This window comes from Lepus europaeus, chromosome 3 (assembly GCF_033115175.1).
Source record: "Lepus europaeus isolate LE1 chromosome 3, mLepTim1.pri, whole genome shotgun sequence".
NCBI lineage: Eukaryota > Metazoa > Chordata > Mammalia > Lagomorpha > Leporidae > Lepus > Lepus europaeus.
The window spans coordinates 124,066,279-124,082,610 of record NC_084829.1 but is presented as its reverse complement, the minus strand read 5'-3'; the positions used below and the strand labels follow the sequence as shown (position 1 = coordinate 124,082,610).

General features: G+C 38.1%; 1 protein-coding gene across 1 annotated transcript in view; it reads right to left on the bottom strand.

Annotated features, from left to right (window-relative positions):
* NKAIN2 (sodium/potassium transporting ATPase interacting 2) overlaps nucleotides 1-16,332 on the bottom strand; it is a 1,221,663-nt gene that overhangs the window by 23,851 nt on the left and 1,181,480 nt on the right. Inside the window, exon 5 of the mRNA XM_062187703.1 lies at nucleotides 10,113-10,173. Within this exon, the coding sequence (XP_062043687.1) occupies nucleotides 10,113-10,173 (61 nt within the window). The remainder of the gene's footprint in view (nucleotides 1-10,112; nucleotides 10,174-16,332) is intronic.

Here is a 16,332-nt window from a genome sequence, read left to right as displayed (position 1 = left end):
TTATGAAGCGCTAGTTCAGTGGCTATGGGTCAAGCTTCCCCTCTTAGATGTTTCCAGTCTGCAGATGTAGTAGTGGCTGTCCTTAGATAATTTTTCTTGGTCCTCCTCCTTTCAAGGAGGACATCACTAAGCCAGCCTTCGGCTTATGGCAGGTTCCAATTCCCAAACTGAAACCCAACTGGATGGAATGGTAAGATCATTTGCCTAAAGATTAACATTGAGTGTTGCCTTGTGTCTCTTATCTGGAGAACTTTTAGAGACAGTTTGATTTCTTGAGCCAGTTCTTTATCATGCTGTCAGTTGTTCTTTGGAAATGTGACAAAGGGATTCCAACAACTTCATTTTGTGAGCATGTATATTCACATCCTGGTGCTAAAAACAACCTATTTTCTACCATTTCACTGCTTTCTTTCTCATATTATTGTCTATGTGAATATAGAGAGCGATTGTGGTATGAATCTCACGACACACCCATTATAGATGGAAGAAGAAACATAATCGAAACAATAGATTTTTTCCCAATAATATCTGTAAATGTTGCCACATTTTTTGTTTCATATGTTCTGGTTTTCTTTTCTATTGAAGGTGATTAAAACAACTTGAATATTCCCCATCAACTGGATGACTTCACTTTAATCTTCCAGAAATGGTTTCTGCATAAACTACCTCTCTTACTAACCCCAGTGAAAGGTCCTCCTTTGGTTATCTGAACATTGCCACCTCTGCATTGATTATTTTAGAAACAAAGCCTTGATTGTTCTAAATCAACAGAAGATAGTGAATTAATTTCTTTCCTTTCACATTTTGACTTGCAAACATTAAATTTATTTAAAGATAAAACATTGTGTGTGTAGGCATGAAAATCAATAAAGTAAAATAGAGGAGGTAGAAGAATAAAAGGGAGAAAACAAGAAGTGATTATTGAAAAATCAGACATCTCTGACTTGAATATCAAAATTTGGATAGCTCATGTTTTCTCTTAAGTGAACACAAGAGGGAGCAATTTAATAGGTGAAAGCGAACAGAACTCACTAGTGAACATCATTGTGAGAGTGTGCCGTTGTCACTCAGAGGAACTTGTCAGTGATAGGCAGGAGGCATATGTATATATAGGTATCTATCTCAGCTGTTGATCACTTATTCAGTCTTTATTTTTGTATGTGGGAGCACAAGACTTCCCCTTTCCTTCCATTAGTTTAGAAAATGACAAAAATCATTTTATTCTAATCAGTTATTCATTGATTTAGAATAATCTGAAGTCTTAAAGAGGTATCACATTTCCCTAGAAGTTTTCATAAAGCCCAAAGAATATTTTTGGAAAGCTTATTGATCAATTCATGGATTTCCCAAATACTTACTAAGTTCTTTCTGAGTTTTGGAATATGTTAGATGCTGAAGATACAAAAGGGAACAAGACAGCTGTGGATCCTGATGGGATCCTTTAATAGTCTTTTCTCCTGTTACCAGCCTGTACTGCATTTTTATATCAGAAGCTCACGGATGAGCTCAATCTCTAGGAAAGTCATTTAATTTTAACAGATCTATAAAATTAAGGTGTTGAAATAGGCCAGTAGGTATCAGTTTTCTACCATTCAAACCTTCAAATCCACAGTTCAAAAGAAATCTTATACAGAATAAAATAATATACAATTAGATAAATGCAGACCCTCTGCGCTTTGTGGTGGGGTGGGGAGGTGGAAAAAGCACAAGGTGACATCTCCTATTACTCTGGTTCCATTAGGATTCAGCAAAAGCACAGTTTGAGATTAGTTGCTTTCAAAGTCTAGGCATGTAGGCTTTAATAATGTGTGATCTTGTTTAGAGATGAGGGGGAAATGGTTAATTTTGGTTTTGTAGGAGGCTGGCAGATATGGGCAACATTATTTCACTCAGTTATTTTAAAATTCCTAAGGTAAAATAAAGGGATCATGAAAATATACTAACACTCTTTGATTGCTTGTGTATGACACTTGCTAAGCAAACAGACACATCCTTTTCACAATTCTATATGTCAATTTGGCACCCAAGAGCTTGGCACCTTTCTGCTGCCCTTTAGGTTGTATTGAAAGAGTGATTTGTAAATAACGGGGAAGCAAGCTCAGGTTACCAAACAGAATGTACAGCATTATCCTAAAAAACAGACAATAATGATGGAGAGATGGTGATAGATATGGAATAGGAAGAAAGAAGGAAGAAATGAAGGGGTGGGACAGATGGAGACAGGAGGAAGTAGGGAAAAGTGGGGAAAACCAGGAGATGTTAGTTGAGAATCAGAATTGAGAATTACAAAGTAATTTTAATTTTCTTTTTGTTTTTCTCTGTTTTCTATACTTTCTTCAGTAAACCTACATTCCTTTATAAACAGGAAGAAGCATTTTTTAAGAGGAGACTATTCCTTCTTGTCCTTACGTATATCCTCTCCATAGGTGAGGCTGTGTGATTGTGCTCAGAGAACTTCATTCAAACTCAATAATCTTGACAAACTAGAGAAATGAGTAAAACGCAGAGTGGAGTTCAATGCGTAGAAGAACAGGCCAGCAGGCTTATGTGAAAAAAATCAAACAAAAATAATACAAAATTAATAGCCTCAGAGAAGTGAATTTTTCTTTTCAAATGTGAGATTCTATCAGTCAGTTGTGCCTTTTATGCCAAGTCTAGTCAATTTTGGAGAGTTCAGGATAGACTTCTGTGCATTTGTCCTTGGCTGGTGGGTATGTGCATGTGTCTAACACCAAGTTAAATGTGTAGAATTCATTTCTCAATATTGCTTTCAAAAGGAGTCTCTTAGGATGTTACTGTTTAAATGACATTCCACAGCTTTCTCCAGCTGATTTCAGTATTAATATTCGCAAAAGCATTGAATCTCTTTCAGGAAGATTGTGACTACATTTGTTCCTTGGTATTCACGGGAGATTGGTTCCAGGACCACCCATTGCATATCAAAATCCACAAATGCTCAAGTCCTTTATGTGAAATGACAATTGTATTTGCACTTAACCTATGCAAGTCCTCCTATATAATTTAAATGATCTCTAGATAACTTATAATACCTAGAACAATGTAAATGCCATAAAAATTTGTAATATGGTTTTGTTTAGGGAATGATGACAGGAAAAAATGTTGTACATGTTCAGTACAGATACAATGCTTTCTTTTTCCCGAATATTTTTGGTTGGCTGAGTCTGTGGATGCAGAACCTGTAGATATAGAGGGATAATTATACTTAGAAAAATGGACCCATTTGTCAGAAGACAGGCATTTAATATTAGTTTTGTTATTAAAGAAGAGATTTATAAGTAAACATCATAAAAATTTTAAAAGTCACATAATAATTTTCTTGGATTAGTGGTATTTTCTGTGGTTGCATGGCCTATGTTTAATTGTCACATCTAACAGGGCTAACAAAGCACAGAGGTAAATTCTGATTTCTGTCACTGTGCATGGACATCGGACTATTGTACAGAAACATTGAGGATTAAGTGAGAGACAAGAGTTACATACCTAATAAGAGGCTCACCAGACCAGGAAACGGAACATTTTCTTTCTTTCACAGAATATTGTAAAAGAGAAAAAGTAGAGGGGAATAGAAAGGACTGGGGGCCAGGAGGGAAGCACAGCATGGCCTGTGACAGGTGATTCCGTGAAGAGTGCTTCCACAAAGAGCACAGCAGGGGCCGCTCCCCTGGAGGAAGCCTTTTCTGCTAAGGCATATGGCTGCCTTTTCATGAACAAATATACAAAAGTAGGTTGTCATGGCTGCCCCACTCAGATAAGGCTCAAGGGTCATGGCACACCATCCAGAGCTCCCAGTTTTCCTTCTGGTGAGGAACTGCCCTTCTGAAGGCAGATCAGCTCATAGCAGGAGAAACTGGTGAGGGACTCCTGCCTGAGGCAGTGAGCTTGGAGCTGGGTCAGGCAGTACCAAAGCCCAAAAGCCCCTTACCCATCAGCATTTGATAGTTCAGTGAGCCTGGGGTAGCCCCATTCTGAGCCCCAGAGATATTTTCTGGTGTATGGGAATCATTGTGTGTGTGTGTGTGTGTATGAGGGTATTTAAGTTTCTGGAAAATGGAATGAAAAATAAATTTATTTTCATAAAAATGTTTTGAAATCCATCCAAATAGTTTTTTCATAATACACATTTTCCACAAACTATTTGAAGGTTCCTTGTATTTGGATGTGATGTGGTATAGACTGAATTGTCTCCCCATATCTATATGTTTGTTGAGAACCTAATCCCCAATGTCACTGCGTTTGGAGATACAGCATTTATTTATTTATTTGCTTTAAAATATACTTAATTTATTTGAAATGCAGAAGACAGAGAGAAAGAAAGAGAGAGAAGAGAGAAAGAGAGGGAAAGATCTTCCATCTGCTGGTTTACTCCTCAAGCACCCACAACAGTCAAGGCTGAGCCAGGCTGAAGCTAGGATCCATGAACTCAATCCAAGTCCCCCATGTGAGTGTCAGGGACTCAAGAACTTGAATGATTACTCTTGCCTCCTAGGGTATGCATTAGCTGGAATCTGGAGTCAAGATCCAAGAGCTGGAGCCAGGAATTAAACCTAGGAATTCTGGTGTCTCAAGCAGTGGCTTAACCCTCTGTGCCAAACGTCTGCCAGCCACAGAGAGAGCATTTAAAGAAGTAATGAAGGTTAAAAGAGGTCAAAAGGATATCACCAACAGGACTGGAGTCCTTATAACAAGAGGAAGAGGTGCACAGAAAAAATTGTGTGCAGACACAGCAAGAAGGTGCCACCTACAAGTCAAGGGAAGAAGCCTCAGGATAAACCACATCTGCCAACACCTTGACCTTGGACATCCAGCCTCCAGGACTGTGTGAAAATAAGTTACCGCTCTGTAGTGTGTTGTGAAGGCAGCTTTACCGCTAATACTCAGACATGGGAAAGAGCAACTACGTGCTCCTATTGAGAGCTCTGTCACCTTGTGTTAGGCACAGCAGATGGCAGTGGTGCTCTGTGAGTTTGCACAGCCAGCAACCTGCAAAGCTGTGGCTGGGGCTGAGCTAACTAAAGGGTCAGAGAAGAAAAATGTCAAGGTTTAAGTGTTTTCATTGGGAAAACCACTTTGCATGAAAGTGTCTGCTATGATCTGAATGTTTGTGTCTCTCTAAAATTCGTATGTTGAAACCTAATTGCTCATGTGATAGTGTTGAAAATGATGACAAAGGCATAAAAGACAGGCCTTTAGGAAAGGATTAGGTCAGGAAGCAGAGCCCTTCTGGATGGGATTAGCGCTTTCGCCTTCGTAGAGGAGGACCCAGACAGTTGCCTTGCCCCTTTACAATGCAAACGCACAGTGAGAAGACTATCAGCCAGAAAACGAGCTCTTACCAGACACTTTACCTGGTTTTGGCCTTTTCAGCCCACAGAACTTTGAGAAATAAATTTCTGTTGTTCCTGAGTCACCATTTATGGTAGTTTGTTACAGCAGCCTATGTGGACTTTTAAAATGGTGTTTATTTAAATATTAATCAAACTGGACTCTAGAAAAGTAAGTCAAGGCATTAATATTCATGCTATCTGACTTCCTATTTCAGTGATGACATTGCTGTTTCATGGAGTCCATGTTTGGGTTTTGATCACGGAGCCTAACCATTTTCCAAAGCTCCCTGGAGGTTTTGGCCTCTTCTCTGAAGTTCCCAGAGAGCAGGTGCTGTGAGGCTGGATTGTCAGAAGGGAGAACCCAACTTGTTAGCATCACATTCAAGAATACTTTATTTGTCCAGTCCCCACACGTGTGTTCCTATCTCCGTAGTCCATTCTCAGGGCCAGTTATACAGCTACAACTATCCTCTGGCACTCATGAGGCTCCTAGGAATGGAAACTTAACTAATTTGGCAATCAGGTAATTATCAGAATGCTTCCTTGAAAATCCTAGCAGGTAAAAATATACGTTCATATAGAGATACCTCCAGTGTTTCTTTATGCATCAACCTCTCCCAAAAAGCAAGTCTTGCTCACTGCAAGCACTTTTATTTTTACCAAGACTTTTAAAGGATCAACATAATTAGAAATTTCTTTTCTTTTTTTTTTTTTTTGACAGGCAGAGTGGACAGTGAGAGAGAGAGACAGAGAGAAAGGTCTTCCTTTTCTGTTGGTTCATCCCCCAAAGGCCGCTGGGGCCAGCGCACTGGGCGCACCGCGCTGATCCGAAGCCAGGAGCCAGGTGCTTCCTCCTGGTCTCCCATGCGGGTGCAGGGCCCAAGCACTTGGGTCATCCTCCACTGCACTCCTGAGCCACAGCAGAGAGCTGGCCTGGAAGAGGGGCAACCGGGACAGAAAACGGCGCCACAACCGGGACTAGAACCTGGAGTGCTGGTGCCGCAGGCAGAGGATTAGCCTATTCAGCCGTGGCACCGGCAATAATTAGAAATTTCAAACCTTTATTCCAGAAAATTGGAAATCAGATCTTTAGGCAGTGTTTGGAGGTAAACACTCAGACAAATGACCAAAGTTAGTCAAAAGCCTTGTACCCAATGAATTCTCATAGCTGTCTGTCTTGGTGTGAATGATCTCAAGTAAATAAATCTAATTGAAAGTCATCATAGGCCACTGGACAGTGAACTAGCCCACATGTGACTCTTCCACAAACTGTGGTCCAGTGAACAAATAAGGTAAATGTTAATTTACTTAAATATAAAGATGAAAAATAGTTCATATCTTTCCCACTGAGCAATAGATCTTTCCCACCAGGTGATAGGCCTGAAATTAGAAAAATTAGAAAAAGAAGTCTGTTTTGTGCTTTGGATCAGTGAAGGCAGATATAGGTAGTATGCACATATTTTGGAGTCTTTTGGAAAACATTTATTAGATGCTTAAGAGAGAAACTTAATCTTCTAAAAGGTATTGGTGGCTTTGGGTTCTCCTAGATTTATGTGACTTTGGCCAAAATTTGCTATAGGGAAGAATTCTCCAACATGAGTTGCTTAGAACTCTAACTCTGGAATATGAAGATTTCCTTTGGGGGAAAAAGTCTTCTGGTTTCAAATATTTAGGAGCTTTGAATTATCCAGACTTTGAATTTCTATAAATCAGTGACATCAACATCTACAAAATGGCTACTTGCTGTCCCCTAGTAAACACTGGTTCACCCCTAAAAAATCTTGAGACTTCAGACAGGACTAAGCCAGTGAAGATGAATTTCATGGGGGCATCACTTTCAAATTCAGCCACTTCTCAGTCTGCCACCCTGGCCTCACCTATTCATAACAAAGGTTCTGCTCTCCCTCTCTGCTTCATGATTGACCCTGGTGCTCTCTGGGTGTCCCTGCAGGACATACTGTGTTCTCCCTTGGGATCTGGGAGCATAACAAAACTGTGGAATGCTTTCTGGTTCCTTTCTTCGATCTGGTCTGCCTTACTGTATCTTGTCCATGATAACATGGTTAAAACAAAACTGTGCATTAGAAATAATTGTGCATCCTTCTTTATTGCAGTACTCTCAGAGATGTTAGTAGGTAAATGTGCATTCCAAACCTTCAGCATCACACATACCTGGCTTTGGAATGCTTTCTTGAGCAGTGTATCTTGTGGAACTTGCACTTCTGGAATCCTCTTTGAGAGGGACTATCTATCCTAGGAATAAACTGATGATCTGTTTTGGAGACCTGGTCCTTCAGTGAGGATTGTATGAAGATAGAAATGCAATGGTATTGTGAAATGAAATCAAATGTTATCATCTAGGGAAAACTAAACTTTCACATGAAGATTTAACCTGTGGACTTTCCCTTCATCCACAGTTGGGTACACAGACACTGACCATTAATATCTGAATGAACTTGCATAATCTGTGGAACTCATAGTCTTAAAATCCACTTTCCTTTTACCATTGATAATCTTGGACTAACTATTTTGTGTGTAAGACACAGGTGCTTGCTAGGTACTATCTTTGGCATTAGGCACCTCAAGGTAAACCTGTTCAGGCTGAATTAATTATCATATCCACATTCTACTTCCCACCAGCTGCATTTCCATTTACACTTTCACTCACATCAGACATCCGGGAATCTACCAGCTTGCTCCTTTTCCCTTACTTCAGGACCCATCCATAGTCCATATGACAGGTCATGGTATGTCAAGTACTCATCCTTCCATTTCCAATACGGTCTTAGTCCAGACTCTCACGATCTCCTATCATAATCATTTTCATGATGTCCTTGCTGGTCACTCCCTAATCTTTTCCCCTCCCAAGTCTTTCCTTGAAACACAAGTGTGAGTTTTCTAAAGTACATTACTGATTATGTTATTCAGTATTTACAACTACGTGCCTATTGATTTGTTACTGTACAATACAAAATGAAGCCCAAACTCCTTAATCTGTCATCACCCATTTTTATGCCACCTTATCCATGCTTGCTTTTCCAATCTTCTCTGGGTGTCCACTTCTAGTACAGAATACAATTCAGTCATATTAATGTGGCTTCTCTGCCAAATTAACATGACAGGCTCTGATGCATTTTCACCTTTTGCCTGAGATCACTTTTCTTCTTCACCAGCTACCAAATACATACTTTTTCATTTTTGAAGGCCAAGGTTAAGAATGTCCTTCTCTAAAAAACCTTTCCTGATTCCTTTCTTCTCCCCACCCCCTATATACTGTACAGATTTTATTATGCAGGTTGAGTATCTCTTATCTCAAATGCTTGGGACCAATACTGTTTAGAACTTCAGATTTCAGAATTTTGCATATACATAATAAGTTAAATTGAGAAGGGGTCTCAGATCTAAACATGCAATTCACTTACATTTCAGATAATTTTATGCAATATTTTTAGGGCAATTGTGTTTTGACCATGATTCATCACATTGAGTCTGGCGTGGAATTTTCCACTTGTGGTGTCATGTCAATGTTTAGAAAGTTTAAGAACTTGGCAAATTTTGGGATTTGGATTTTCAGGTAAGGGATGCTCTACCCTTATCTGAAACATTGATCAATTCACATACTAATGATAAGTTCTGAAAGACAAAAGATCGTGTTATTGCTCATCTTTATATCTCCAAAACCTGACATTCCACTAGATATACTGAAAGTATTTTGCAAATTCCCATTTAGCTTCCTTTTTAACAAAATAAGGTAAATTACCTATTGTATATTCCTGCTTTTACATCATGGATGAATGGTTGAAACAGTGCTTCTTTTAATCACTTGATACTGCCTCTTTCTATTACTATGATAAGAAATGAAGAAGAAATATACATTTCTTCCTTTGATTTTCCTCCTCAAAATATTGTATAAAAGAGTAATGGGGTCCCATCTTCTTTTTCCTCTCACTGTTTCCAAAAATCTAAGCTTTGTGAATATTTTTAGAAAACAAGAAAAAGGATCCCTAACTTTGGTTCTTTCCTCAGAGTAAGTACAGCTTCAAGGGCAATTATACATGACAGGACCAGAGCCCATCCTATTTCAGATGCTTAGAGGCAAAGAAGGAATGAAAGCTTCTATCTGCCATGTTTGTGAGAGCAAAAGACAATGGAGCTACATTGAGGCAGGGGAAAGATGCTGCTGTCTGAACTTGGAGTCAGCCCACAGGACTGAGTGTTGAGGCTCTGACATAGAACTCTAGTGCTACTCTTTGTATCAAATTGCAGGAACAAAAAGGACAATTGAACATTTGGTTTTTCAGAGACAAATTTCTTGAATTGAACTGAAGTCAGTTCTTATAGGAATTTTAGGAACTATTACAAATTATTGCTTTTTAAAATTTGTGGTCCTGGAAGAAACTGAATAGTTATGAATAGCTAATAAAAAGGAAATAGTTTATAAAGAGGAAACAGTCATGTTAGCTACATCAAAAATCACTTCCATCTCCATTTCCCTCTGTATTCTCCCCTAGAATTGTTATAAGAGGAATCTTTTTAAATTATCTTTCAATAACAAGAAAGAAATATGCTTTCAATAGGTCCTTCTCCCATTCCTTCAATATGTTAGGTACTTTAGGAAAAACACCGTAGCCCAATGGCTACCAAAGGCTTTTTCCACATTATAATGATGTGATGAGGAATATTGTCTGATGAGTAGGAAGGTTAGCAGCAGGTGGTAAAGAGGAAGCTTTGAACTTGAAAGAAACAGAATAGAGCTTTAATACTCACAGCTGTCCTCTTCTTCAGTTATACATTTCACAACATAACAGGCGTAGATGAATCCTGCCAGCTGAAACAAAAAGAAATGCTTTAGATACCAGGCAAAGGAAACAGAACCAAACATCATTAGGAGAGTGACTTTGTGAAGACAGGCAGTTTGTGACCAAATTCAGGGCTCCAAAATGATCCATAAGACTGGATCTTAACTCCAGTGTGGATTCTTGATGCAAATGATGCCAGTTTGTCTCATAAGTACATTGCTCTGTGTTTCTCTGATTGGTGATTATGTGTAATTTTTTTTTCATTGTCAGGCAGTCTGAAACAAATTATGTCAAGTACAGAAAAAGAAAAAAAATTACAACCATTCATTAAAGGGTTTAACATTTGCATTTGTGCCAATCAATTGCTATCTTGCTTTTCATTAGCTCAGAGCCCATGATTCTAAAATTGGACTCTCAATCATCAGAAAAATGCTCTAAGTGAGAAAGATGAAGATTCCATGGTGTGTTGTATGGACTCTCTCAGTAAGAAAACTCATTTACAGACCTGTAACCAGGGCCAAGGCATAGTGGATATAAGAAAGACAACCTGTCACAGGTCACAGAGGAGTGATGAGGTGGATACCTGTAAGTAGTATCATCACAATGCATTGAATTCAGTATTGCACACACCACAACATTCTTTCTGAAATATACTACATATAGATCCCTATGATCAATGGAATCTCTGCCCACTGAAATTTGTGCCTGTTAAAGAACACAGCAAAGTCATTTGATATCTGTGCCTTCAGATTGAGTGCTTTTGTATTCCTTCACATCAGTATAGTGTATATTTAGGCAAAATTATAAACTGTAGTTGAAGGAAGGAAATAAACGTACTTTCCTAATGAGTAGGAAACTTTTTTTTTTTTTTTTTTTTTTTTTTGCAAAAACAACTCAGTTTAAGCAGAATCCTTAAAGCTATGTCTTCAGAATGATGGTGGGGATTATTACTGATGACATTTCAGACAGACATTAATCTAGCTGAGTATGGAGCCCACATATGCATATCTGATGTGGGGAAGGGAACATTAGCAAAGGCTGCAGTTTTTAATCAGGAAGTAACACACAGCGTTGAAGGCATGGCCATGGTCAGCCTAATGAAGTTGTTTTTCATTAGGCGATAGATGATGGAGGTGAGGGGGACATTTTAAGTCAGAGGCCACACCCATAAGTATTTAATGGGAGCAGAACTATTTGGAAACAGGGAGAACCCCAGGTGAAAGAAATGTTAGAAAATCTCTATTTGGATTTGAGGGAGAAAGAGTATTCTGGCAGGCTTCAGCTGTCTTCCAAAGAGAATTGGCATGGAATAAGACAGTGTTTTTACAGGGAGGACAGACGAGGAAGCAGTAGTGGCCACATGTGAGGAGTAACAGTTGGGGAAAATCATGTTCTTTGGTTTTCGTTTTTGGATCCCTGATGGGAGGGAATGTGAACCTCTTTCCTTCCTAGCCATCATGTGTGGTACCTGAACCAGAAGAGATAACAGAGGGCTAAGTAAGAATGACACTGATGATATATTAGCAGAGTTAGTTGTCTTTAAATAAATTTTTAAGAACTAAACTAGCATATTTCTCCTTGGGTTATTTGTTGCTGTTGGCAATAAAATAGTGATAATAAGAACTACTTCTTTGAATCATCAAGATCATTGTTTTTCTTTGCATTTCAAAATCTATTTATGAGAGAGAGAGAGTGGGAAAGAGAGAAAGGGAAAGAGAAAGAGAACTTCCATCTGCTGGGCCAATCCCCTAAAATGCCAGAACTGGCTGGATGGGGTGGCTGGGATGGGTTAAGCTGAAACCAGGAGTCAGAATACAATTCAGGCCTCCCATGTGGGTGGTAGGATCTCAAACCCTTGAGCCATCACCTGCTGTCTGTCAGGATCTGCATTAATGGGAATCTGGAGTCCAAAACTGGGTATTAAATCCGGGTACTTCAGTGTGCAACCTGGGCATCACAACTGATGTCCAACTGATCTCCTAACCAGTATGCCAAATGCTTGCCCCTGGGATCACTGTTTTTTATGGAACTTAGTTTTAGAATAGAGAGTTCTAGTTAAAAACCTGCATCTTCTTTTTGCCTTGAGAAAGACTTTGTTTTTTTTTTTTATTTATTTATTCAAAGAGAATAGATTTCATTATTTCATATATACAATTTTAAGCACATAATTATACTTCCCAGCCACCCTCCCTCCTCCTTTGTTCCATTCCTTTTTTTCTTTTAATCTTTGTGGTAACATATTTTCAATTTACTTTATAATCCCAGTCTTAATCCTCCATTAAATAAAGAATTCAGTAAGAAGAAAGTAGAAAGACCACTAATCTGTAGGAATATAGACACGGGCTATAAACAATAATTAAATTTCAAGATGTCAATTTCACTGATGTGCATTGCTTTTTTCTGGTACTGTATATATTAGCTACCACAAATCTGAGAAAACACATGATATGTGTCTTTTGGGGTTTGGAATATTTCTCTAAGCATAATGGTCTCCAGATGTCCATCAAGTGATGACTGGATAAAGAGAAAAAAAATGGGGTATACATGTAATGTGGAATACTACTCAGCCATAAAAAGAATGAAACTCTATCTTTAGCAAATATTTTGATTTCACCAAACAAAAGATTTTCATAAAACTTCTTAATTTTTTTCTAATCCATCAAATCTATGAGAATGCCCTCTTCACTGAATGACCCAGTCTCATGGTCACCTTGTCACTGGTACTTGGAGCTGGCTGTGGCTGGGTAAGAAATTGGGTTTGATTAAGAATCCTGGGTACTGCTCGTAGTTCTACTCCTTCCTCCTCAGTAAATCCTTGCTATACATGGCTAAATGTTACTGATGTATCACTAGTTTATCAATCTTTTTTTTTTTTATTTTAAATACTTGTTATTTGTTAAGCAAATTTTCCTAATCACAAACTTTTCTTTTGGCTCTTACACATTACTGCATTATTTAGAAGTGAAAATCTTGCTAACAGGCATTGATAAATTCTGAAATTCAGGCCAACAAGTTTAAATTTCTCATTAAAGTGTCACTGATTCTAGTTTATTAAGTATACTGACCAAGAATGCAACAAAGGCATGGCATTCAGCTCACCAGTGATCTTTAATCCTCTTCAGCTGCATTCTTTAACTCTCAGGGGAGCTCCTTTGATATAAAAGTAAATCTTGCTGCATTTCATTACAAAAGCTTGCTTATTAAGAGAACTTTAGCTTTTAAATTGATCACCTCTAAATACAAATGGAAATTTGTTTCCCCCAAATTAATCAAGATTCACAAACTCTGCTGTCTTCCAATTTCCCTATAACATATGTCTTTCTAAATTCAACTTCTTGATAGCAATTTATAAAATTTACCTTCAGGAAAGGGGTTTCCAATTCTAAAAATTCTGAGCACTTCCTATAATGTACAGCTCTGCTAATTGCTATCCGGGTTACAAAGATGAATAAAACCAGGGTTTCTAAACCTTGGCCCCACTGGCATTTTTGATTGGGTAATTATTTGTTGTGAAGGCTATGTTGCATTGTAGGATGATTAACCACTAACATCTTACAATTGAGACAATCAAAAACATCTCCAGACTTTGTCTTCTGTCCCTTAACATTGCCCCTGGTTAGGGTTCCTGGTTTAGATACAGTCCTAGCCTTAAAGAATTTGTAATTTTATAGTAATACAAAAGATACAGACATAATTTGCATCAGATTTATGTTATATTGTCAGGAGGAAGGAAGAAAACTGTGTCTATAAAGTGACAAAGAGTAAACTGGTGCTTTCATGTGTAAATTCATTAATCTTTACAACCACCCTAGGAAGAATAAATATTATATGTATTTTCACAGATAAGAGGAAAAAATGGGACTTACTCTTCCAGAGTGAGATTATCAAGAGGGAAAGTAAGGATTGAGTTTAGATAACAGCCAGCAACTGCACCTGATGAGAATGTTGGGACCTTGTACAATAGTAAAGGAAATCAGAGCTATGAAAGCAGATTTGGGCCAGAATCAGTGGGCTTCAAGTGTGTATCAAATTGAAAATCTTACTGGGTAATTTTTCTACAGTGTGTTCAAGGAATACCCCTTGCAAGAACATGATTTTTTTTTTTCATGGAATACAAATCCTTCCCAATGAGAACCTCAGCTTCCTTTCTAGCCTTATTTCTAATCACTTTTCTATAAGAATCGATGCTAGTAGTCTTGCTGACTAAATCTTCACTCATTTCTCCATTCTGACACCTTATCCTTCCCTTATCCATTCAGTCTCATATCTTGAGGATTCCCTAGTTATTCTTATTGCTTCCCCCCTGAGAACTGGCAGTCCATTTCTAATGTAGGTTGTAGGTTGACACTTTTCCTGATATGCACCTCAAGAGATGGGAGGGATATTCAAAGAATAAAGAGGAGAGGCGGACAGGACATCTTCCAAATAACGCACACAACTGAGCTGGGAAGATGTGTTCAGGGAGGAGGAAATGGCCCCAGGTCTGAAGAGTGTGGGTCATGTTATAGAGAGTCAAGGTCACATAGTGAAGAGTGACTCATGTTATGGAAAATCTGAGTGCCAACAATTGAAATAAAATGGTTTTATTTTGTTCCTTATTTAAGGATGACTAGAATAATAATGAAAGATATGTGTGGCACTAAACTGCACAATTATCCATGTGTCGAAAAAACCCAAAATATTTCAGGTATTTTAGCCTTTGGCTTTCAAAGTAGTGCTAAGTCTTAAGTTATTCATCTTTTCACCTTCATGTATATAAAATATGTTTTGTTCTCTTCTAATTCACCTGATAAGGAATTACCTACCATCTTGATATCATTACTGACTGAAAGGAAATGATGTGTTCTTTCTGTAACTAAATCAGTTTAAAATTCTTTTTTGTATTCACAAACCACATTATGAATATATGTCCCAGAAATGCTCTTAGAAACTAACAGATAAAGGAAATTGAAGTCTTTTTGTACGTGTCTAAAAAGATTTAATTGTAATCTAAAAAGTAGCAACCTTGGTGTTTAAATTATTTCAAACTTTTGTTTCTAGGAAGTTGGAATAGTACAACTGAAAACCCTGGACACTAAATGTATGATGCTGTGTACTGAACAGGACTTGGCTCTCCAAACTCATGGAGATGTTTAAATTGTGGAGTCTTATGTTAATAGTTGGTGAATTGAGGGTGGAATCTTGACCTAATCACGGCTTCTGAGAGGAGGGTCAGGTGAAAGTCTTTAGGTCATTGAGGGATTAACCTCAGAAAGTAGTTCTCAGGGGCAGGTTAGTGGCCTAGCTTCTCTCTCTGCTTCCTGGCTCAACATGTGCTTGTTCCTCCACACCTGCTCCACCAATGCCATCATCCATTAGGCAACAGCCTAAGGGACCACTTGATCCTTAACTATCAACCTCCAAATTGTATGTCAAAACAAACCCTTTCCTTCCCCAGAAGCTCCTATCAGGTATTTAGTTGAAGCAATGAAGCTACAGTGGGGTCATCACTAATAACTACACCCAAAGACATGGAGGAACCTTTAGAATTGGTTCACCAGAAAGTGTTGGAAGATTTTGCACCAGCAGGCTGTAGAAAGCTTAGAATGCTGTAAGGTGAGCAGTATGTGAGTTTCTGAAGAGGGCTCAGAAGGCTAGAATGCTGGGAGGAATGCATCCAGGTTACATGGTGGCAAAGAACCTGGCTTTTTTTTTTTTTTAATTTTTATTTAAGCTATACAGATTTCATTTAGTTCATATACAGAGATTTAGGAATATAGTGACACTTTCCCCCTACCTTCCCTTCTGCCCAGGCTACAACCTTTCCTCCTCCTCCCTTTCCTATTCCTTCTCTTAATTTTTACCTAGATCTATTTTGAAGTTACTTTATACTAATAAGATTATAGTTCAACAAATAGTATGAAGGTAAAAAAAAAAAAAAGCAAAACACTATTCCTCTATGGAAGAGACAAGGGTGGTAACAATCATTAAATCTCAAAATGTCTATTTCATTCCAAATCATTATATTTCAGGCACTCTATTAGTTACCTTGCATCAGGGAAAACATAGGATATCTGTTTTTTTGGGACTGGTTTATTTCACTAAATATATATTGCATGTCCATCTTGTTGCAAAAGACAGGATTCTTTTTTTTTAACAGCTGAGTAGTATTCCATGCTGTGTATATACCATAATTTCTTTATCCAGTC